This window comes from Amblyraja radiata, chromosome 29 (assembly GCF_010909765.2).
Source record: "Amblyraja radiata isolate CabotCenter1 chromosome 29, sAmbRad1.1.pri, whole genome shotgun sequence".
NCBI lineage: Eukaryota > Metazoa > Chordata > Chondrichthyes > Rajiformes > Rajidae > Amblyraja > Amblyraja radiata.
The window spans coordinates 30471033-30494715 of NC_045984.1; the positions used below are offsets into that span (position 1 = coordinate 30471033).

Sequence of the window (23683 nt, forward strand, 5' to 3'; positions counted from 1 at the left end):
GCCTGACGCACTGAGTCTAGCACATTGTGTCTATCTTTGGCATAAACCAGCATCTGCAGTTCTTTGTTTCTATATCACCAGTTCATTTGCGTCTAGTTTATTGTCACGTGTACTGAGGTAGGATAAACAGCTTTGATTTGCATGTCACTCAATCAGATTAGATAATACTACACATAAATACAATCAGGTCAATCTCAAGTCGAATAAATAGAACAAAGGGAAAGAACAGAAAGCAGGATGTAGTTCTTATGTTGCTGAAAGTGAAGAGTGGTGAATTAACCGTAGCATTTTGAGGAGGGACTACAAGGTGAATTCAGCACGGTTTATTACTGTTTCAGTACTGTATTAGTGTATTGCTGAAAATAATCACAAATTGCTGGCCAGGTAACATCTCTGGAGAAAAGGAATATGCCACAGTTGTTACCGACTTCACAAGGAGATATGTGGAGGAGTTTGTATAAGTTCAGTTTCATATAGAACATAGAAAATAGGTGCTGGAGGAGGCCATTCGGCCCTTCTAGCCAGCACCTCCGTTCATTGTGATCCTGGCTGATCGTCCCAAATCAATAACCCAGGCTTGCCTTCTCCCCATATCCCTTGATTCCACTGGCCCCTAGAGCCGCATCTAACTCTCTCTAAATATCCATCCAGTGATTTGGCCTCCCCTGCCCTCTGTGGCAGGGAATTCCACAAATTCACAACTCTCTGGGTGAATTTGTGGAATTCCCTGACTGCCACAGTTTCCTTTGTTTTGTGTTTTGTACAACAACAAAAAAGACACAAAGAGCTGGATTTTGATTTATTCCAAATAGGTGACCCTATTTCGGTTCGAGACCCTTCTTCAGTCTCTAGTTTTAATCAAAGGATCTTTGGTTTTAATGTAAGCTGGAGGTTTTTGCCAAGGCAAGGGGCACGCAGTGAGTGACCTGTAACGTTTTCTTATGACGCAACCCTGGCAGCTTGCAGCAAGGTGCCGTGACGCGGGTTGGTGTCTCACAGAGGCTTGATGTGAGGAGGGCGGGCGTTAGGACCGTGGGGGGGCAAGCAGCGGACGGTGGGGCGGGCGGGCGTTAGGACCCTGGGGGGACAAGCAGCGGACGGTGGGGCGGGCGGGCGTTAGGACCCTGGGCGGGCGTTAGGACCCGGGGAGGAGCTGCGGCCTCAGGTACCAGGCGGGGCGGTTGCTGAGGGCGACCATCGGCTCGGCCCTACTCGGCTAGACTCTGCCTTGCTCGGCTCGGCTCTCCCAGTCGCCGGCGATCCATCCTCGGGCGGAGGTGCTGCTTTGTGTGTGTGGGTATCTCGCTTCATGTGGACGTTGATTGCCCGTTATTCTGCTGGGAGGGAGGGAGAGAGGGTGGGTGTTGGGGGCGGTGCTGCTGGTGCTGCTGGTGCTGCTGGGCAACGTTAATGCTGGAGTAACCCCAGCTGGGACGGGCCGCATCTCTGGGAGAGAAGGAGTGGGCGACGTTTCGGGCCCACACCCCGTTCTTGACAGATACAGATGCTTGTACTCGCTAGAATTTAGAAGATTGAGGGGGGATCTTATAGAAACTTACAAAATTCTTAAGGGGTTGGACAGGCTAGATGCAGGAAGATTGTTCCCGATGTTGGGGAAGTCCAGGACAAGGGGTCACAGTTTAAGGATAAGGGGGAAATCTTTTAGGACCGAGATGAGGAAAACATTTTTCACACAGAGAGTGGTGAATCTGTGGAATTCTCTGCCACAGAAGGTAGTTGAGGCCACAGTTCATTGGCTATATTTAAGAGGGAGTTAGATGTGGCCCTTGTGGCTAAAGGGATCAGGGGGTATGGAGAGAAGGCAGGTACAGGATACTGAGTTGGATGATCAGCCATGATCATATTGAATGGCGGTGCAGGCTCGAAGGGCCGAATAGCCTACTCCTGCACCTATTTTCTATGTTTCTATGTCTATAAAACACAACAAAATGCATGAAACATGAAAATCAAAGTGACGAGTGGGAAAGTCCAAGAATGGAGATGTGCAAACATTGGGGAGGAGGAGTTGGTGGGTGGGAGGAGGAGGTCTCACAGGGAAGGGCCTGTACCATTTAGGCGATTTTTTTCGGCGACTGTCACCCCCCTACGACAATGTCTACAACAACCTACCACCTAGTCGAAGTCCAGTTACCCGCAAGCTACCCACAAGGTACCTGTCGCTGGTTGACGTCGGTAGTCGCCAATGGAATTCACTGGTCAGCACTGGCGACAACCTACGACAGCACCTACGTCATTATGGCGACAACCTACGACAGCACGTACGTCTGGAGAAGTCAAGCTACGTTCATTGGCATCAAGCCGACTGTCGCCGAAAAGTTTTAAACATTTCAAAATCCAGCGACGACCAGAAAAACGCTACGATTCTTTGCTCGACTGACGTGACTACTCACGACCATACAGGCAACACCCCGGCGAGCATGTGGTGACAGCCTAGTCGCCTGTAGTCGCCTAAAAAATTTGCCTAAGTGGGACAGGGGCATCAGTCTACCCCACGGCAGAAAGGAGAGGAGTTGTACAGTTTGATAGCCACAGGGAAGAAGGATCACCTGTGGTGTTCTGTCCTGCTTCTTGGTGGAACCGGTCTGTTGCTACAGGTGCTCCTCAGGTTGACCAGTGTGTATTATGGAGGGGGTGAGATGTATTATGAAGTCAGGTCGGGACCCTCCTACAGACTGAATGTCACCCATTACTTTTCTCCAGAGATGCTGACTGTCCTGCCGAGATGCACCAGCATTTTGTGTCTCTCTTCGGTGTAAACTAGCATCTGCAGCTCCTACATAGTTTCAGTTTTGTTTATTGTCATGTGTACCGAAAAGGTGCAGTAAAAAGCTTTTGTTCCATGCTAGCCAGTTAGCAGAAAGTCAATACATGATTACAATCAATCCATTTACAGTGTATAGATACATGATAAGGGAATAACGTTTTTAGTGCAAGGTAAAGCCAGCAAAGTCCGATCAAGGATAGTCCGAGGGTCACCAAAGAAGTAGATAGTAGTTCAGCACTGCTGGTACACAAAAATGCTGGAGAAACTCAGCGGGTGCAGCAGCATCTATGGAGCGAAGGAAATAGGTGACGTTTCGGGCCGAAACATTTCTTCAGTCCTTCGCTCCATAGATGCTGCTGCACCCGCTGAGTTTCTCCAGCATTTTTGTGTACCTTCGATCTTCCAGCATCTGCAGTTCCTTCTTGAACAGTTCAGCACTGCTCTCTGGTTGTGGTAGGATGATTCATTTGCCTGATAACAGCTGGGTAGAAACTGTCCTGTATCTGGAAGTGTGCGTTTTCACACTACCATACCTTTTGCCTGGGGAGAAGAGGGAGTGGCCAGGGTGCGACTTGTTCTTGATTATGCTGCTGGCCTTGCCGAGGCAGCATGAGGTATAAATGGAGTCAGTGGTAGGGAGGTTGGTTTGTGTGATGGTCTGGGCTGTGTCCACAATTTGTTGCAATTTCTTGCGGTCTTGGATGGAGCTGTGATGCATCCCAATAAAATGCTTTCTATGTTGCATCTGTAGAAGTTACTGAGAGTTGTAGAGGATGTGCCGAACTTCCTAAGCCTTCTAAGGAAGTAGAGGTGTTTGTGTACTTTCTTGGTCGTTGCCTCAAAATGGGTGGTCCAGGAGAAGTTGTTGGTGATATTGACTCCTGGGAATTTGGGTTGTCAATATTTTGTGTAGAGGAATGACAGTGTTGCATCTCCCTTCCCTGGCTGCATGCCTGGCCTCCCCCTCCCCTGATTGCATGTCTTTCCCTGGGCTTGTGCTGTTGGCAATCATGGGGCATTACTGCTTGTAAACTGGACGAGGTATATAGAAGGCAATTGCAGTTTGCGAGCAAAAACCCAGCATTGAAACAATATGTTTTAAATCCTTGATGCAGCTGCGGCCAGCTTAAAATTGATGTTCATACTGTGACAAACTTGTATTAGTTTCAGTCTTTTATGAATGTTTCTAGAAATGATCCCTAATCTGTGCATAGTTTTGACAATACAATGTTTTCTTCCTTAATTACCAGGTATTGCATCCTATTCTTTCTGTGTGAACGATGTTCGATCAGGATATACATTTCCTGGGCAATTTCATGATAGACATAGAACATAGAAAAATAGGTGCAGGAGTAGGCCATTCGGCCCTTCGAGCCTGCACCGCCATTCGATATGATCATGGCTGATCATCCAACTCAGTATCCCATCCCTGCCTTCTCTCCATACCCATGATTGATCCAATGTCTGTGAATTTAGTTGAAGAATTTTGAGTTGGTATGAGATACTGAAGTATCTTTAAAGCTGAGCTTTGCCCAAATTATTCCCCCCCCCCCTTTTTTATAGACAATAGACAATAGGTGCAGGAGTAGGCCATTTGGCCCTTCGAGCCAGCACCACCATTCAATGTGATCATGGCTGATCATCCCCAATGAGTACCCCCTTCCTGCCTTCTCCCCATATCCCCTGACTGTTATTTTTAAGAGCCCTACCTAGGTCTCTCTTGAAAGCATCCAGAGAACCTGCCTCCACCACCCTCTGAGGCAGAGAATTCCACAGACTCACCACTCTCTGTGAGAAAAAGTGTTTCCTCGTCTCCGTTCTAAATGGCTTACTCCTTATTCTTAAACTGCGGCCCCTGGTTCTGGACTCTCCCAACATCGGGAACATGTTTCCTGCCTGTAGCATGTCCAAGCCCTTAACAATCTTATATGTTTCAATGAGATTTCCTCTCATCCTTCTAAACTTCAACTGCTTGGTGTCATGTACAGGCAAATTATAAGGTCCCTGGTGCTAACTCAGATGAGATCAACTTCTTTGACATCACCACCGATGTAATTCACCATTTCTCTGCACTGATGGTTCAATGACTCCCTGTCTTAGCCAAATTAGTCATTAAAGCAGCTAGTTGCATGCGCAATTTATGAAATAAAGATTGCTTCAAAAATTACAGAACATTCCTGCCATAATACAAGTGCAAGTCGTATTTCTATGAATGTAGACAGTAAGATGGAAAGTTACAGATCCTAGGAGACCCTGCAAAAATGTTAACCTGCAATTTCAATCAGAAACTGATCAAATAACCTTCAATTTGCTACATGCTATTTCACTGTTGGATTTGCTGTAACCTGTTACCTTAATCTCACAATTAAAGTTCCTTTAATGTACATTCTTTATCTTACTAGCGCTAAAGGGGAGGCAGAATCCCATCTGTAGCTTGGGGAAAAAATGCACATTTCTGTTATCTACAGGGGTTCAAATTGTTGCCTTCACTCAGTCCTTTCATTATAATGCACCACACTTGCTCAATTAGCTCAGCACCAGAACTTTGCAGAAAGCCCTGACTCAGTGGGTTTTGGTTTACGTCAGGAAAGGCCAAGGTGCCGTGGTCCAAGCATCACATCACTAACCAGTTGTTTTTCTGCGTTAAGGATGGTGATTGTGTCAGCAGGAAGGCGCCCATTGTAAAGGAATTCATTGTTTACGGGGCAGTAACCCCAAGTAACAAATACCTGACCTCATGGGTTTTTATCACAATTAAAACAGGATGACTTTTCTCTGCGGCATTATTCCAGCAAAGATGGGTGCTGTCACTCTGGGAAATTGTCTTAATCAAAACAGGAGTTTGTTCCCTCAGAGTAAACCCTTGTAAGGAAATGTGTAGGAAGGAACTGCAGATGCTGGTTTGAACCAAAGAGAGACACAAAACGCTGGACCCCATGAGGTCAGGTATTTGTTACTTGGGGTTACTGCCCCGTAAACAATGAATTCCTTTACAATGGGTGCCCTCCTGCTGACACAATCACCATCCTTAACACAGAAAAACAACTGGTTAGTGATGTGATTCTTGGATCACGGCACCTTGGCCTTTCCTGACATAAACCAAAACCATTCATACTTGACACTAAGCTAAGGATTAGCTAGCCCTAAAACAATTCAAAGATAAGACACAAAATGCTGGAGTAACTCAGCGGGACAGGCAGCATCTCTGGAAAGAAGGAATGGGTTTCGGGTCGAGACCCTTCTTCAATCTCCTTCAATCTTTCTCTCCAGAGATGCTGCCTGACCCGCTGAGTTACTCCAGCAGTTTGTGTCTATCTTGTAAGGAAATTGTTTGTCCCTTTGAGGCAGTATCCACCCAAAACGTCATTAATTCCTTCTTTCCAGAGATGCTGCCTGCCCCGCTGAGTTAGACCAGCTTCCTGTGTCTATCTTCGATTTAAACCAACATCTGCATTTCCTTCCTACGCATACCTTATTTGATGTCACTTTATGGTATAACATGCATCTTTTGAAAGTTAATTCCTATTTGAGATTTCATTTCCTATTCCAGTACAAAGAGTTGTCTGTGAAATGATCCAATATTCTGGTTATGATCCCACAGAACTGAAATCTTTTGCAATGATTCAGAATAGTGACATATCAGAATATGAAAATACCTTGCTCTAATTTCCCAGATCAACAGACTATGGATTCAACTGGATTGGGATTCTTCTGTGCAATGAGTTAGCAAAAGATCGTGGGAGAGTCGGCTCTTGTGTTGAAGTATTTTACTGAAGATATTTATTTCAGTGCTCCAGAAGATTACCACAATGTCTGACTAACTGTCGGTAATGACTACAGTATAAAGACGTTGACAAATGCTGTAAGTCTCTGAGTCATAGGGCAACCGACCAAAATACTGGGAGGGGGAAATCCATAGACAAATCTTGGTGCCTAACAACGCTAGTGTCCTGTCCAGCAGTCAGAGGTGCCCCATCCATTTGAAAACATTGATTGTGCAGTGATTTGAGGTGAGTTTATTGCTCGGTTGTGACTGTGAGAGCAAGCTGTATATTATAAAGCTAGAAAATCGTGTGCTTTTCCTACAGTGGTGCCAATTAGACGTTTGAAGCAATTGAAAATGATGCTTTCTTTTTTTTAATAGTTTGCAACTTTTCTGATGGAGATTTTCTTCCTCCTGTCCTGTGAATCTGTTGGCTGAAGGACACATAATTCACCTATGGTTTTGGGCGTCTGTGCCTTTTCACATTCCCTTTTGCAGATTTTCCATTGACAGACCATGATTGGTTGTTACTGAGGTTTGGTTTATTGTGCACAAAATGGCATTGTTGGATCCAGATGGATTGTCCTTGCCAGTGTCTGCTTTCCCTGAAGCGTGCCTCTTGCACGGAATTGTTTTCTCGGCTGACTCTTTGTAAAGTAGGATACTAGGTTGCAGATAGACACAAAAAGCTGGAGTAGCTCAGCGGGTCAGACTGCATCTCTGGAGAAAATGAATAGGTGACGTTTCGGGTGGAGACCCTTCTTCAGATTTGGATGGAGGAAAACCTTTATAAATTACGTATTTCTCGGGCTTGCCTTCCTCAGATTGAAGAAGGGTCTCGACCCGAAATGTCACCCATTTCTTTTCTCCAGAGATGCTATCTGACCCGCTGTTACCACAGCTCTTCGTGTCTATCTTCGGTTTAAACAAGCATCTGGAGTTCCTTGCTACACATACTAGATTGCAGACTTTGACTAGGTATTGCATAGCGGTGGTTTTCGAAACATTCATCACAGAAACTATTCATTTAGATCAGGATCATGAAGCCATGTTTTTAATTCATTAACTGCATCCACTGTTAGTGCCACCGAATATAGCACTTGACTTGGAATTGAAACTGAGAACATACAATATTATTTGCAGTGAATCCTTGCCAGATGAGCTCCTTCAGTCACTATGGGAACAATATTTTCTATTTAAAGTCATTATGTAGATGATCAGCCCGCATTTCATTGGTGTCTAACCGCGCAGGGCATAGAGGCAATTAGAAAATCCAAAAAAGAGATTTGTTTCACTAAAAACAAATATTTCTTTTGTTTCTACAGATTGGATAAAACAGGGCCGGGGAAACACTCACCTGTTGCAGCGTTGGAAGGAGAAACTTTGAAGTAGGAAGACCAATAATAAGCTTGCCTGACTGTTGGACTCTGGCCCACAAATTCACATTAGTAGTGCCGTGTAACATTCACTCCACTTGGTTTCTTTGGGACTTCATTTATCGCCAAGTGATTCTGGATTTGCCAAATATTGCGGAGTAGCTTGTAAGAATGAGCGAATTCTGGTTATGTTTCAACTGCTGCATTGCAGAACAACCACAGCCGGTGAGTGTGCTGTTTACAATCACGATTCCCACGGTTTAGCTGCTTATTGATTTTATAATGTACAGAACATTATTAATGGCGTAGAGTAGTTTGTTATAAACATTCAACAGAGAAGGCACAGTGATTAGAACAGAAGTACCATCTGCTCTAGGTATTCCTGGATGCCCCTGTTCGGCACATTTAGATTGCACAAGCTGAGAGAAACAACCATATCTAACATAGAAACATAGAAACATAGAAATTAGGTGCAGGAGTAGGCCATTCGGCCCTTCGAGCCTGCACCGCCATTCAATATGATCATGGCTGATCATCCAACTCAGTATCCCGTACCTGCCTTCTCTCCATACCCTCTGATCCCCTTAGCCGCAAGGGCCACATCTAACTCCCTCTTAAATATAGCCAATGAACTGGCCTCGACTACCCTCTGTGGCAGGGAGTTCCAGAGATTCACCACTCTCTGTGTGAAAAAAGTTCTTCTCATCTCGGTTTTAAAGGATTTCCCCCTTATCCTTAAGCTGTGACCCCTTGTCCTGGACTTCCCCAACATCGGGAGCAATCTTCCTGCATCTAGCCTGTCCAACCCCTTAAGAATTTTGTAAGTTTCTATAAGATCCCCTCTCAATCTCCTAAATTCTAGAGAGTATAAACCAAGTCTATCCAGTCTTTCTTCATAAGACAATCCTGACATCCCAGGAATCAGTCTGATGAACCTTCTCTGCACTCCCTCTATGGCAATAATGTCCTTCCTCAGATTTGGAGACCAAAACTGTACGCAATACTCCAGGTGTGGTCTCACCAAGACCCTGTACAACTGCAGTAGAACCTCCCTGCTCCTATACTCAAAACCTTTTGCTATGAAAGCTAACATACCATTCGCTTTCTTCACTGCCTGCTGCACCTGCATGCCCACTTTCAATGACTGGTGTACCATGACACCCAGGTCTCGCTGCATCTCCCCTTTTCCTAGTCGGCCACCATTTAGATAATAGTCTGCTTTCCTGTTTTTGCCACCAAAATGGATAACCTCACATTTATCCACATTATACTGCATCTGCCAAACATTTGCCCACTCACCCAGCCTATCCAAGTCACCTTGCAGTCTCCTAGCATCCTCCTCACAGCTAACACTGCCCCCCAGCTTAGTGTCATCCGCAAACTTGGAGGTATTGCCTTCAATTCCCTCATCAAGATCATTAATATATATTGTAAATAGCTGGGGTCCCAGCACTGAGCCTTGCGGTACCCCACTAGTCACTGCCTGCCATTGTGAAAAGGACCCGTTTACTCCTACTCTTTGCTTCCTGTTTGCCAGCCCGTTATCTATCCACATCAATACTGAACCCCCAATGCCGTGTGCTTTAAGTTTGTATACTAATCTCTTATGTGGGGCCTTGTCGAAAGCCGTCTGGAAGTCCAGATACACCACATCCACTGGTTCTCCCCTATCCACGCTACTAGTTACATCCTCGAAAAATTCTATAAGATTCGTCAGACATGATTTACCTTTTGTAAATCCATGCTGACTTTGTCCAATGATTTCACCACTTTCCAAATGTGCTGCTATCCCATCTTTAATAACTGACTCTAGCAGTTTCCCCACTACCGATGTTAGACTAACTGGTCTGTAATTCCCCGTTTTCTCTCTCCCTCCCTTCTTAAAAAGCGGGGTTACGTTTGCTACCCGCCAATCCTCAGGAATTGGCGGGTAGCATCTATCACGCATGAGTATTGCGATGCCTATTTACTGGTTTGGATTGCCTTTCCGCTCAGACTAAGCTGCTACGTAATCATATTTAGATGGGAGAAAACCTTTATAAAGGATGTATTTTTCATGCGTAGGAAGGAAATGCAGATGCTGGTTTAAACCGAAGACAAACATAAAAATCTGGAGTAACCCAGCGGCTCAGACAGCATCTCTGGAGAAAAGGAATAGGCGACGTTTCGGGTCGAGACCCTTCTTCAGATTCAGATTGAGAGTCGGGGAAAGGGAAACAAGAGAAATAGTCGGTGATGTGGGGAGATATAGAACAAATGAATGAAAGATATGCAAAAACCAAACGATGATAAAGGAAACAGGCCATTGTTAGCTGTGGCCCAGGTGGCAACGAACGGGCACAGACAATGAGACTCAACAAGATGACTTTGAAGCTGGTACGAGTTGGGTGGGGGAGGGATGGACAGAGAGGGAATGCAAGGGTTACTTGAAGTTGGAGAAATCAATATTCATACCACTAGGCTGTAAGCTGCCCAAGAGAAATATGAGATGCTGTTGCTCCCATTTGCGTTTAGCTTCACTCTGACAATGGAGGAGGCCTAGATCAGAAAGGTCAGTGTGGGAATGGGAAGGGGAAATAAAGTGTTTCGCAACCGGGAGATCAGGTAGGTCCAGGCGGACTGAGCAAAGGTGTTCAGCGAATCGATCGCCCAGTCTTTGTTCGGTCTCGCCGATGTATAACGGATACAGTAGATGAGGTTGGAGGGCGTATTTCTCATGCTTGCTTTCCGTTGTAGATATCATGTATCATTCCAGCTGTGTTGTCTCCTCGCTGCTAGCGTACCCCATGCGTTAAAGTTCTGTAGAGTCACACCGTTAATATCTGTACTACTTTCACAGAAAAGGAGGCGACGGATAGATAGGACCATGATCGGAGAGCCAACAAACTTTGTTCACACATCTCACATGGGGGCTGGAGATATGTTCGGCGAACAAATTCACTCTGTAAGTGTCTCTCACCTATTCTGAAAGCTTACAAGTTATTTTTCAATTGTAATGTTCTATGCTTTCTAGCAGTTCATTACAGTGAGCATGTGAATGAAATACGTTTATTGTCATTGCACAACAACTGTACAACGAAATTCCATTGCATCTCCTTCGGTGTGTACATAGCAGACACAGGATAAAAGATTTAAAAAGAACAAAACACAACAGCCATTGACTCACATATATACCAGATCAGTAAAGAAAATAATAAATAGGTATTAAAAATATTTTAAAAGAATATTGCGCATTATCTTGCACCCCGAATTATATTGTGCTTCCCCCAGTGTTCTCTGTTAGAGTTAACTTCTTTTATCGCACATGGGTAGAAACTATTTTCAGAGACCTGTATCGCCTCCCAGAGGGTAGCAGAGTGAAAAGGTGGTTGGCAGGGTGGAATGTGTCCTGCTTGATGTTTGTGGCCCGGCGCAATGTTATATGAGATCAGTCACAGTGATCAGTCACATAGAAGAGTGGGGGGGACCTCATTGAAACGTACAGAATAGTGAAAGGCTTGGATAGTGTGGATGTGGAGAGGATGTTCCCACTAGTGGGAGAGTCTAGGATTAGAGGTCACAGCCTAAGAATTAAAGGACGTTCTTTTAATAATAATAATAATAATACATTTTATTTGTCTCAAGGACACCTTACAGAAATTAACAAGAGTAAAAAAACATATAATCGGAATAAAATAAATAATAAAGACATCACCAATACACAAATTAAAGACAGAATTCGATCCAAAGACAAAAAAATCAAAAAACACAATGTGAAGAGAGAGCAGCGGCAGCCAAACCGCGCCAGCGTACACTCTCCCTTCCGACAGCCATCTTGGACACAAACTAAAATATTCACTTACACACAAAAATCATCCCCCCACAATGGTTACCACTGTGGGGGAAGGCACAATGTCCAGTCCCCATCCCCAGTTCTCCCAAAGTCAGGCCTATTGAGGCCTCCGCTATTGCCTCTACGGAGGCCCGATGTTCCTGGCTGTTCTGGTCGGGTGCTGTTGCCCCGGCGTCGGGAGAGTCCTCTCAGCGGCTGGGCCACCTGGAACAGCCGCTTCCTAACCGGAGACCGCGGCTTCCGAAGCCGACAAGGCCGCGCCGGTTTGGAGCTCCCAGACTCCCGATGTTGAAGTCGGCGCCGCCCACTCCGCTCCGCAGACCCGCAGCCCGGAGGTGTTGAACTCGGCGGTCACAACTCACCGGAGCTCCAGCGTGTCGATCCAGCGCGGCGACCCAGGCAAGGCATCGCCCGCTCCGCTCCGCGATAGCGCTCCAGCGCTGTGCCGCCACCGAAGCCGAGGTGCTGGGCGGTCCCCGCCAGGAAACGGCGCTCCACGCCCGCTGGTAGGCCACGAGGACGGGTCGACGGGGCAGCCCGGTGAAAAAGCTGCTTCACCGTCCAGGTAGGGACCTAGAAATATAATTACCCCCTTACCCCCACATTAAAAAGTCTATTTCTCCAACAAACAAAGCACAGGACTCACTAAAACTATAAAAAAAAGTGAATTAAACGGACGGCTGCTGGTTAGCAGCCGTTCCCCAAGATGGCTCCTGAGGAAGGAGTTGAGGAGGAATTTCTTTAGTCAGAGGGTGGTGAATCTGTGGAAGTCTTTGCCACCGAAGGCTGTGGAGGCCAAGTCAGTGGATAGTTTTAAGGCAGAGATAGTTAGATTCTTGATCAGTACGGGTGTCGGAGGTTATGGGGAGAAGGCAGGAGAATGAGGTTAGGAGGGAGAGTTAGATCAGCCTTGGGTCTCGACCCGAAACGTCGCTAATTCCTTCTCTCCATAGATGGTACCTCACCCGCTGAGTATCCCCAGCATTTACCAGCATCTGCAGTTCTTCCTTAAACACAGGGTCCACGTGCACCTCATCCAACCTCATCTATTGCATTTGGTGTTCCCCCTGTGGCCTCCTTTACATCGGCAAGACCAAGCGTAGCCAAATATCTTTGCTCTGCCCCCAAGACCTGCTGGAGCTCTCAGCTGCTACCTATTGTAACTCCTCTGACCATTCCCATCCTGTCCTTTCTGTCTTTGACCTCCTCCATTGCCAGAACAAGGTTACACGCAGACTAGAAGATCAGCGCCACATGTTCCGCTTGGGCAGCCAACAACCCAACGTTATGGACATTGAGTTATACAATTTCAAGTAATATCCCCCAACCTTGTGCGATTACTTTTCCCCACAATTTCCCCCTTCCCCCGATCACCCAGTTTCTTTCCCCCACTCATCTCCCAGCCCAGAGTCCCACAATGCCTTTTTCTCCCCCCCCCCCTCTTTTCCCTACTCCCCCCGTCCTCTTCCACTCATATCCCCCCTCCTGCTTTACATTTAATTCCTCCTATTTTCTTATGTGCCTCCCTCTTGTCTCCTTTTCACCATGAGCCTTTGTCAGTATCTCCACAACCTGCCCTCGCCTACATCCACCTATCACTTGCCAGGCTTTGTCCCCCCCCCCCCCCCCCCAACCTCCCTTTTACAACTTTCTCTCCACTCCTGCGCTCAGTTTGATGAAGGAGCCTGACCCAAGACGTCGTCTGTCCATTCCCTCCACCGACGCTGCCTGATCCGCTGAGTTTCTCCGGCACTTTGCGTTTTGCTCAAGGTTCCAGCATCGGCAGTCTCTTGTGTCTCTGCTGGCTATTTAGCATGTGTATGTCTTTCATAATTTAATGTACCTCAGCCTCCTTTGCTCCAGAGAAAACAGACTCGGTTTATCAAATCTCTCCTAACACAAGCCCTCCAATTGGGTCTTTGGGATGCAGGAACAAGCCAAAGCTCTCAGCTGAAACCACAGGAAGTACATGCTCCATAACAGCATGAGGTGTGAAGTGAACTTGGCGAGATCAAACCTTCACTCTGCGTCAGCACATTTTTACAACAACGTCTGCATAATGATCTGGAGGAACTCATTCTTGTCGCGCTCAGCTTGAATATACTGAGAATTACCTTTTACTGCCCAATTTAACTCAATGGCCTTGGATTGAAACTGGCACGACATTTTGTACGGTCAAAATATTCTCTGCACTTGACGACTAATTCTCTCGATGTAGGGGGTGATGCTCTAGGAGAATCTTTGCCAAAGATCGTTGCAAAATGCAATCTGTCTCTCCCTCCAGAAACCAGAAATGAATCTGATTTTTGTTTAGTGGGTAAACTGGCAGAAGGAGCTGACAGTTGAATCTTGTGTTCAGCATTGTTGCCAATAATGTGTCCTCCTGACCTATTCCACACTTAAAGTTTTCTGCTAATTCACTTTGTACTAAGTGAACTTTGTACTAAGCATATTAAGTTAAAAAACGAGGGATCAAATCTTGGCTGGAGTGCTGCAGAAGTGGTGATTCTTGGATGCCACTCCCGAGGAAGTGGTTGGCAAGTATGCTGATATCCTGACTGATTTTTCATAACATGTTTGGATATTGAACAAACTATAAATTGAAAGCAAGCAACATTCTTCGTTAGAAAATAAGAATGTTTTGACAGTGCAGCATTAAAATATTGCACTTTTATCCAATTAACAAGCCATTTCATTTTGTTCTGTTGCAGTTAAATGATGTACATGACCAGATGCAGTCTAAGGGCGGCTACAGTGACTCTGTGCCAATTAGTATTCGGACAATGCATCTCATCGATACAACAGCAGCATAGCGTCATCAAGCAATGGAGTTACATAGCTCCAGTTAATCCATTTGTAAGTATCACCATTACTGTGATATTGATTGTAGATTCAGGAAAAGCTTTTAGCCATTGGCGTTGCTTTCAAGATCCTGTGTTACAGAATTCAGTCCAGCCTATGAATACATTTTGAAATCGCAATGGGTCAGATCTTTGCTCACCACCGCACTTAGACTCTAAGACTTAAGACACTTTAGTTTAGAGATACAGCGCGGAAATGGGCCCTTCGGCCCACCGAGTCCGCACCGACCTGCTATCCCTGCACATTAACGCTACACACACACACACACACACACTAGGGACAATTTTACATTTACACCAAGCCAATTAGCCTACAAATCTGTACATCTTTGGAGTGTGGGAGGAAACCGAAGATCTCGGAGAAAACCCACGCAGGCCACGGGGGAGAACTCCGTACAAACTCCGTACGGACAGCACCCGTAATCAGGATCGAACCCTGGTCTCTGGCGTTGTGAGGTCGTAGCTCTACTGCTGCGCCACCGTACTCCTGCCTTGGACTTTCCACTGCTGTGTCGAGTCAGTGGACTTTTCCCATGGCTTGCGTTGAACCAGTGTCATGGTAAACCGAGTGCTCATTTGAGATAAAGGGCAATTATTTTGTGTCATTTAAATTAGTTTCAATTTTCAAATATGTGGAAATGGGGTAACGTAGAACTAGTCTCAACAGGAAATCCGTGGTCGGGGCCGACTCGGTGGGCCGAAAGGACGGTTTCTATGCTGCATCTCTAAACTAAACTAAAACAGGAGATCCTTCTTCCCTGTGGCTCTCAAACATCAACAACTCCCCCTTGGTCATGGGGTAGACTGACTCCCCTCCTCAACCTTTGCACATCTCCAATCCCTTCCACTTGTCACTTTAATTTTGTGCTTCATGTATTTTGTGATTGATGGCTGTTGGCTGATCAATATCCCTCCTGGGATAAAGTTCCATCGCATCGTATCGTCTCAGGCTAGTGTATATCATTAGTCTTTCTTTTAGAGCACCCTCTGCTGCCCATAAATATCATTTCTCAAGTTCAAGTGAGTTTATTGTCGTGTGTCCCTGATAGGACAATGAAAGACAGTCACAAAATGCTGGAGCTACTCTGGACAGAAGGAATGGGTAACGTTTTGGGTCGACACCCTTCTTCAGACTGAAGATACTCATTCTGTGTCTGTCATCGGTGTAAACCAGCATCTACAGTTCCCTCCTACCCAATATAATTTCTCTCGTTTAATTCATGTTTTCATTTCAATGCTGTATTACCCGTGTAAATTTCTACGCTAACTTATCACTTTCAGATTTAACATGTTAGCTTTCACAACACACTTGTAGACCATGACTATTTGCAGCAAGTTTCTGAGTTCTTCCGACAATATTGCCATCTATTCTAAATTAAAATAACATTTTGATTAGCTAACCATAAGCAATGGAGTAAATAATGACTGGGATATTTTTAACATTAGGTGCTCCTATTATACCATTTACTAGATTAATGTGTTTGAATGTAATCCTATGTTTCTTTAGTATTCCTTATCGTTGATTTAATGGAAACAAGCCCTTCGGCCCACCGGGCCCGCGTCGACCCGCGATCCCTGCACATTAACACTATCCTACACCCACTAGGGACAATTTTTACATTTACCAAGCCAATTAGCCTACAAACCTGTTCGTCTTTGGAGTGTGGGAGGAAACCGAAGATCTCGGACAAAACGCACGCAGGTCACGGGGAGAACGTACAGACAGCACCCGTAGTCGGGATCGAACCCGGGTCTCCGTCGCTGCATTCGCTAAAAGGCAGCAACTCTACCGCTGCGCGCCACCGTGTCCGCCCACAATTTTTTTTTTCATTTAAAAAAGATGCCTTTATTTTGTTTTACAAAATAGATTTGCTTTTACGGGCTTCTGGATATCATAAAATTAGAAATTTAAACAAAGGCATAACTAAGAAAATGTCAGGTAGACAAAAGTGCTGGAGAAACTCAGCGTGTGCAGCAGCATCTATGGATGAAGGAAATAGGCAACGTTTGGGTTTCGGCCCGAAACGTTGCCTATTTCCTTCGCTCCATAGATGCTGCTGCACACGCTGAGTTTCTCCAGCACTTTTGTCTACCCTCGATTTTCCAGCATCTGCAGTTCCTTCTTAAACACTAAGAAAATGTTAACATTAACACTTGCAAGCAGGACTTTATAGCCTTAAGTGAATGCCTGTCACATTTTCTATTAACAAATAAGTCCCCACTGTATCGTATCTTTTTATACATTTACAAACCGTGAGTCCTACTCAGTAGTGAGCTGGCAACCAGGTCATGGAAACAACACTGGGAAAATACCCAAATGAAAAATGGTGAGATGCACAAATTAGCAGAATTAACAAAATATCGTTCATTAATCTTACTCACCCTTTTCTTTAAACTATAAATTGTAACTTTAGCTGGGGTGAATGGGGCAACTCTTTTCTGACAAAGATAAAGTCTGCCGCATGCAGTTCTGAAAGCTGGAAGCAAAGGTGACCCTGTGCCTTATTTGTAATCTCACAACCGTGCATTGGAGGTAGATGTTAAGCAGAAATGATACCATTACCAATGTCCCACCGTCACTTTTTAATCACAACTACCTGTTTTGATAATTAAAGATGGGTATTGGTTTATTATTGTCACGTGTACTGAGATATACTGAGGATAGTTTGTGTGCTCTCCGGTCAAATCAGACTAAACATGAGTACAATGAAGCCATATGCCAGTGCAACAGGTCATGCAAAGAGAAAAATACCAGACTGTAGTATATAGTGTTACAGAGTTCTAGTTTAGTTACAGAGAAATGTGTGCAATATTATAAATAATATTGGGCTACACACTTATAGAGTGATACAGTGTGGAAACAGGCCCAGGTCTCGTTGCATCTCCCCCTTTCCTAATCGGCCACCATTTAGTGTATTTCCCAGGCAGGTGAATAGATCCTCTAGAAGTTATGGACCCGTGTACATATAAAGCTGCTTCTTTAGACTTTTACCGTGTGGAAGCAGGCCCTTCGGCCCATTGAGTCCGCGCTGACCAGCGATCACCCCGTACATTAGTACTTTCCCACACACTTGGGACAATTTACAGAAGCCAATTAACCCACAAACCTGTAGGTCTTTGGAGTGTGGGAGGAAACCGGAGCACCCGGAGAAATCCAACACGGACACGGAGAATGTAGAAACTCCGTAGAGACGGCACCCGTGGTCAAGGATCGAACCCGGGACTCTAGCGTTGTAAGGCAGCAACTCTACCACTGTGCCGCCAATTCAAATTGAAAGGATTATTAGATCTAAATTACCATAGTTGCTGCATCATTGTGGACGTACTATCATTTGTCGAAGACCTAAGCTATGGAATTCCACCATAAACCCCCCCTACCACTGATTCTTATCTCTTTATGCCTACCTCTTTCACCAAGTGTTTGGCCATCTCCTTGTGTGGCTCAGTGTCAACATTCATTCATCAACTCTCCTGTGAAACAATTTGAAATATTGTGCTTTGTTACAAGACTGTCACTTCAGCTGTTTTTCCTTCCTTCAAGGAGCTACTCTGTTTAATGATGTTCTTGTTATTTTGCTTGGCTCGGAGTGCTAGTGACCTTGCCACACTCTCTGACAAGTTCATAAACCATGTTATGCTTCTTCCTCTTTCAGTCTGTTGTGGTTATTATAGTAATTATTTTACCACACAATGCCTGACAAGTGGCATGTGAAAAGGAATTTATTTCTTTTATTAACATTTCAACAAGTAAAAAGTGATCATTGTATTCTCTGATTGGGTTAGTTTACTCTTTGAGCGGCTGAGCCAGACTAACGAGGAATGCTTGCTTCTCGGATTCTGTTCATGGTCTTCTGACCTGGCCGTCATTGTGGGCCCTTATAATTGGTCCAAGTTGGAGGAACAGCACCTCATATTTCGCTTGGGCAGCTTAAACCCCAGTGGTATGAACATTGACTTCTCTCACCAAGTAACGCTTGCTTTTTTCCCTCTCTCTCCATCCCTCCTCCTTCCCAGTTCTCCGACCAGTCTTACTGTCTCAGACTACATTTTATCTCTGTTTGCTTTGTTGTTACCTTCTCCCAGCTAACAATGTTCAAGAAGGAACTGCAGATGCTGGAAAATCGAAGGTAGACAAAAATGCTGGAGAAACTCGGCGTGTGCGGCAGCATCTATGGAGCGAAGGAATTAGGCAAAGTTTTGGGCCCGAAACGTTGCCTATTTCCTTCGCTCCATAGATGCTGCCACACCCGCTGAGTTTCTCCAGCATTTTTGTCTACCTCCCAGCTAACAATGATCTATTCTACAGTTTCCTCGATCTCCATTCCCTTTGCCCTGTTTTCACACCTTACACTTCCTTATCTATGTATATCCCTCTCCCCGGACATCAGTCTGAAGAAGGGTCTCGACCCGACCCTGTTGATTCTATATCCCTGTGCTCATTGACCACAAGCCTACCATTGCCCTCATTTTAAACTTCTCAGTTTTTTTCTGATCTCTGTGCAAAGTGCAAAGACAAAAGCAATGCCCCCCAAGTCTACGTAGTTTAGAGCTTACTTGGAGGTCGTGGTGTTTAATAGCCTGATAGTTGTTGGGAGGGAGCTGCTCCTGAAGCTGGATGTTACAGTTTTTGGGCTCCTATACCTTCTTACCGATGACAAGAGTGAATGAGAGCATGGCAAGAATGGTGAAGGTTTCTGATGATGCCGGCTGCCCTTTTTGGAGACAATGACTCCCGTTGATCCCATTTTGCCTCTCCCCTGCCATAAATCCCTGTGAAGAGTCATCAGGGTCCAAGTCAAAGTGACGCCAACATTGGCACCACAAACACTTGTGACCGAAGGAAGTTTGTTTTTGGCAGATTATGCCATGGCCTGTTTGGTGAGTAGAGAATGCTTCAATAAGAGTTTGAATGAAATAATGTAGATATCAGTGGACTACAATTATGCAGGTAATTTATGTTTAAGAAAGAACTGCAAATGCTGGTAAAATCGAAGGTAGACACAAAATACTGGAGAAACTCAGCGGGTGGGGTGGCATCTATGGAGAGAAGGAATTGGTGATGTTTCGGGTCTGGATAATTATGCAGATAATTTATGTTTAGGAAAGAACTACAGATGTTGGTAAAATTGACGGTAGACACAAAATGCTGGAGAAACTCAGCGGGTGAGTACCTCGGTGACTGCCAATCACCTCCCGCCCCCGGACACTTATTATTATTATTTATTCAAATCATTTATTATGTCGCTCTTCCTGGGAGATGCTAAATGCATTTCGTTGTCTCTGTACTGTACACTGACAATGACAATTAAAATTAAAAATCTGAATCTGAATCTGAATCTGGGTGAGGCAGCATCTATGGAGAGAAGGAATCTATGGAAAGACCCGAAACTTCGCCAATTCCTTCTCTCCATAGATGCTGCCTCACCCACTGAGTTCCTCCAGCATTTTGTGCCTATGCAGATAATTTATGTTGGGCTTCTGTGTCTGACTGGTACATGAGCTGTCTGTATTTGACTTGCATCTTAAAGTACATCTCATCTCCTTTTCAGGTTCCTGTCTTCTTTAAAACCTGCGCCTGCGACTCCTTGATTCCCCGTGTCTCCTCTGTCAAGACGTTTTGAGTTGGTTACTGAAGAAACAAAAACATTGTGTTAAAAGTGGCTTTTAAAGCCACTTTTAAACATGTTGCTCATAATACACTTGAAGCACACGAGTATGCTGCACTTGCGATTTCTGAAGTAGATGATACATTCTCCAATATTGGCTGATTCAGTCAAATTAGGAGTTTGCTAAAAGATCCGTTGACCAGTCTTTTTGAGTTGACTTGTAATAATTATTGGAGTCATGGGTACAAATACTTAGTTGAGAAATAAAGCTTAGCAAATGACAGCACAATTATATATGGAATGATATTTAAGTACAGTGTTCTGTAGGTTTATCGTACGGGATTCATGTCAAATCGTTTTGCAGCATTTTAGATGTGGATACCTGTATAGAATTACAAATTGATTGGGTCATTGGAGGTCCAGTGATTTGATAATGGGGAGCCATGTGTTTACATTGTTGCCTGTTTTATGTAAATATTGCTTTCTAATAAAATAATGAATTCCCTCGTTGAGGATTCCTTAACTCCACATATGAAAGTGCTGACTCATAGAGTCAGAGAGTGATACAGCGTGGAAACATGCCCTTCAGCCCAACTTGCCCACACCGGCCAACATGTCCCAACTACACTAGACCCACCTTCGTGCGCTTGGTCCATATCCCTCCAAACCTGTCCTATCCATGCACCTGTCTAACTTTTTCTTTAATGTTGGGATAGTCCCAGCCTCAACCACCTCCTCTGGCAGCTTATTCCATACACCCACCACCCTTTGCGTGAAAAGGTTACCCCTCAGATGCCTATTAAATCTTTTCCCCTTCACCTTGAACCTACGTCCTCTGGTCCTCGATACTCTTGGGGACTCCTTGACAAAATAAACTTCCCAGAGCTGGTTCTGTGGAATAAATCTCTGGATGGCGAGGTTGACTGGGATACATTCACCTGCACTGACAAGAGTACGATGCTCGGACTAACCACACAAATCCCCAAGGTGCTGACCCTGACTGGAGTATTCTACCCATGGTCTGACACTTCCATCGGGCACATTTCTCCAGGTGCAGTTCCACAGATACACCCCTTACTGTAATCCAGTGCCCCAGGCTCATTCCTTGCTGGGGGATTATTTCCTCCGGAATATTTCTGCACTGGTAGGTTTTCCCAGCTTCATTCATCCAAAGACGTTCAGGTTTGTAGGCTAATTGGCTTGGGTATAAGTGTAAATTGTCCCTCCTGTGTAGGGTGGTGTTAATGTGCAGGGATCACTTCGGTGGGCCGAAGGGCCTGTTTCCGCACTGTATCTCTGAACTGAAATAAACTAAACTCATACAGTAGCTCCAGTGATAACAATGATCACACGGAAACGATTTTGTTGAGTCAAAATGTCTTTGTTGCAGTAAAAGACCTTGAAAGATTTTGGTAACAAACATTCTGAATGTTTAACACAAACACTGAAAATGCCAGAAATTCTCAACGGGATGACAAGGACAATAGATCAGATTGGAAGTTGGATGAAGAATGTGGTCTCTGTATTGGAGAATCACAAAGTCATAAGTGATGAGTAGAATTAGGCCATTTGGCCCCATCAAGTCTGCCCAGCCATTCAATCATGACTGATCTATCTCCCCCTCCAAACTCCAGCCTTCTCTCCAAAACCTCTAACACCCGTACTAATCAAGAATCTATCTATCTCTGCCTTAAAAATATCCACTGACAGCCTCCACAGCCGTCTGTGGCAAAGAATTCCATGGATTCACCACCCCCTGACTAAAGAAATTCCTCCTCATCTCCTTCCTAAAAGAACGTCTATTAATTCTGAGGCTGTGACCTCTAGTCCTAGACTCTCCCACTAGTGGAAACATCTTCTCCACAACCACTCTATCGAAGACATTCACTATTCTGTACGTTTCAATTAGGTCCTTCCTCATTCTTCTAAACTCCAGCGAGTACAGGCCCAGTGCTGACAAACGCTCATCATAGGCTAACCTACTCATTCCTGGGATCATTCTCATAAACCTCCTCTGGACCCTCTCCAGAGCCAGCACATCCTTCCTCAGATATGGTGCCCAAAATTGCTTACAATATTCCAAATGCGGTGTGACCAGCGCCTTATAGAGCCTCAGCATTACATTCCTGTTTTTTTGTATACATGCCCACTTGAAAATAAATGCGAAAATAGATTAGATTAAATGCTAAATCTAAAATCGATTGGTTGATCGCTTTGTAGAGCACCTGCATTCACTCTGCAGAGGCTACCAAGCTTCCCGTTTCCCACCACTTTAAGACTACATCCTATTCCTACTCCAACCTATTGGTCTGGTATCCCCTGTCCTGTCAAAATGAGACCAAACACAAGCTTGAGGAACAACACCTCATCTTCGGCCCAAGCACATTGCAGCTTTCTGGATTTCATATTGAATTCTATAACTAAAGGTAGCTTAGTCTCTCAGTCTGCATCAGTCATTTCATCAGCGTAGGTTCACCAGGTTAATTCCCAGGATGGCGGGACTGTCATATAATGAAAAAATGGAATGAATGGGCTTGTATTTACTGGAATTTAGAAGGATGAGAGGGCATCTTATAGAAACATAAAATTATTAAGGGATAGGACACGCTAGATGCAGGAAAAATGTTACCGATGTTGGGGGAGTCCAGAACCAGGGGCCACAGTTTAAGAATAAGGGGTAGGCCTAACTGAGATGAGGAAAAACGTTTTCATCCAGAGAGATGTGAATCTGTGGAATTCTCTGCCTCAGAAGGCAGTGGAGGCCAATTCACTGGATGCATTCAAAAGAGAGTTAAATGGAGCTCTTAGGGCTAGTGGAATCAAGGGATATGGGGAGAAGGCAGGAACGGGGTACTGATTGTGGATGATCAGCATTGATCACAGTGAATGGCGGAAGAGCTGAATGGCCTACTCCTGTACCTATGTATCCATCTGTATTAGTTCAGCTTCCTTTAAATTTCTCTCTGGGAGTGGAGGATATACCCAGCCTAACCTGCTGGTTTTGCCTTCTGGCTCTGCATTGTGCAATTTTTCGAGATGTATAAAATCATGAGGGGAATATATAGGGTGAATCTTTTACCCAGAGTACAGCAATCAAGAACTAGAGGATATAGGTTTAAGGTGAGGGGGGAAAAGATTAAATAGGAACCTTAGGGACGAACAGATGGAGGTCGGCATTTGGAACGAGCTGCCAGATGAGGTAGATGAGGCAGGTACTATCATAGGATTTAAAGACATTTGCGCAGGCACAAGGATGAGATGGGTTTAGAGAGAAAAAAGGTCTCGACCCAAAACGTCACCCATTCCATTCTCTCCAGAGGTGTTTTCATCCAGAGAGATGTGAATCTGTGGAATTCAGCTGAGTTATTTTGTGTCTACCTTAGATAGGTTTAGAGATATGGGCCAAATGTGGGCAGGTGGGACTAGCGTAGCTGGGGCATCTTGGTTGGCATGGGTAAGT

The 23683-nt window shown here is 44.9% G+C and overlaps 1 protein-coding gene across 5 annotated transcripts; it reads left to right on the plus strand.

Annotated features, from left to right (window-relative positions):
* The first annotated feature begins 1155 nt into the window (after positions 1-1155).
* LOC116989596 (CDC42 small effector protein 2-like) lies at positions 1156-20730 on the plus strand. Of its 5 annotated transcripts, none has more exons than XM_033047138.1 (6): positions 1169-1293; positions 6575-6795; positions 7874-8149; positions 10764-10868; positions 14468-14612; positions 20167-20730. In XM_033047138.1, the coding sequence occupies exons 3-5, from the start codon at positions 8096-8098 to the stop codon at positions 14567-14569; spliced, it is 261 nt and encodes an 86-aa protein (XP_032903029.1). In that variant the 5' UTR covers positions 1169-1293; positions 6575-6795; positions 7874-8095; the 3' UTR covers positions 14570-14612; positions 20167-20730. The 5 variants fall into 5 exon arrangements, with proteins under 5 accessions (XP_032903028.1, XP_032903032.1, XP_032903029.1 ...); XM_033047139.1 differs by having other exon boundaries at positions 1169-1289; XM_033047140.1 differs by having other exon boundaries at positions 1169-1277.
* The last annotated feature ends 2953 nt before the right edge of the window (positions 20731-23683 follow it).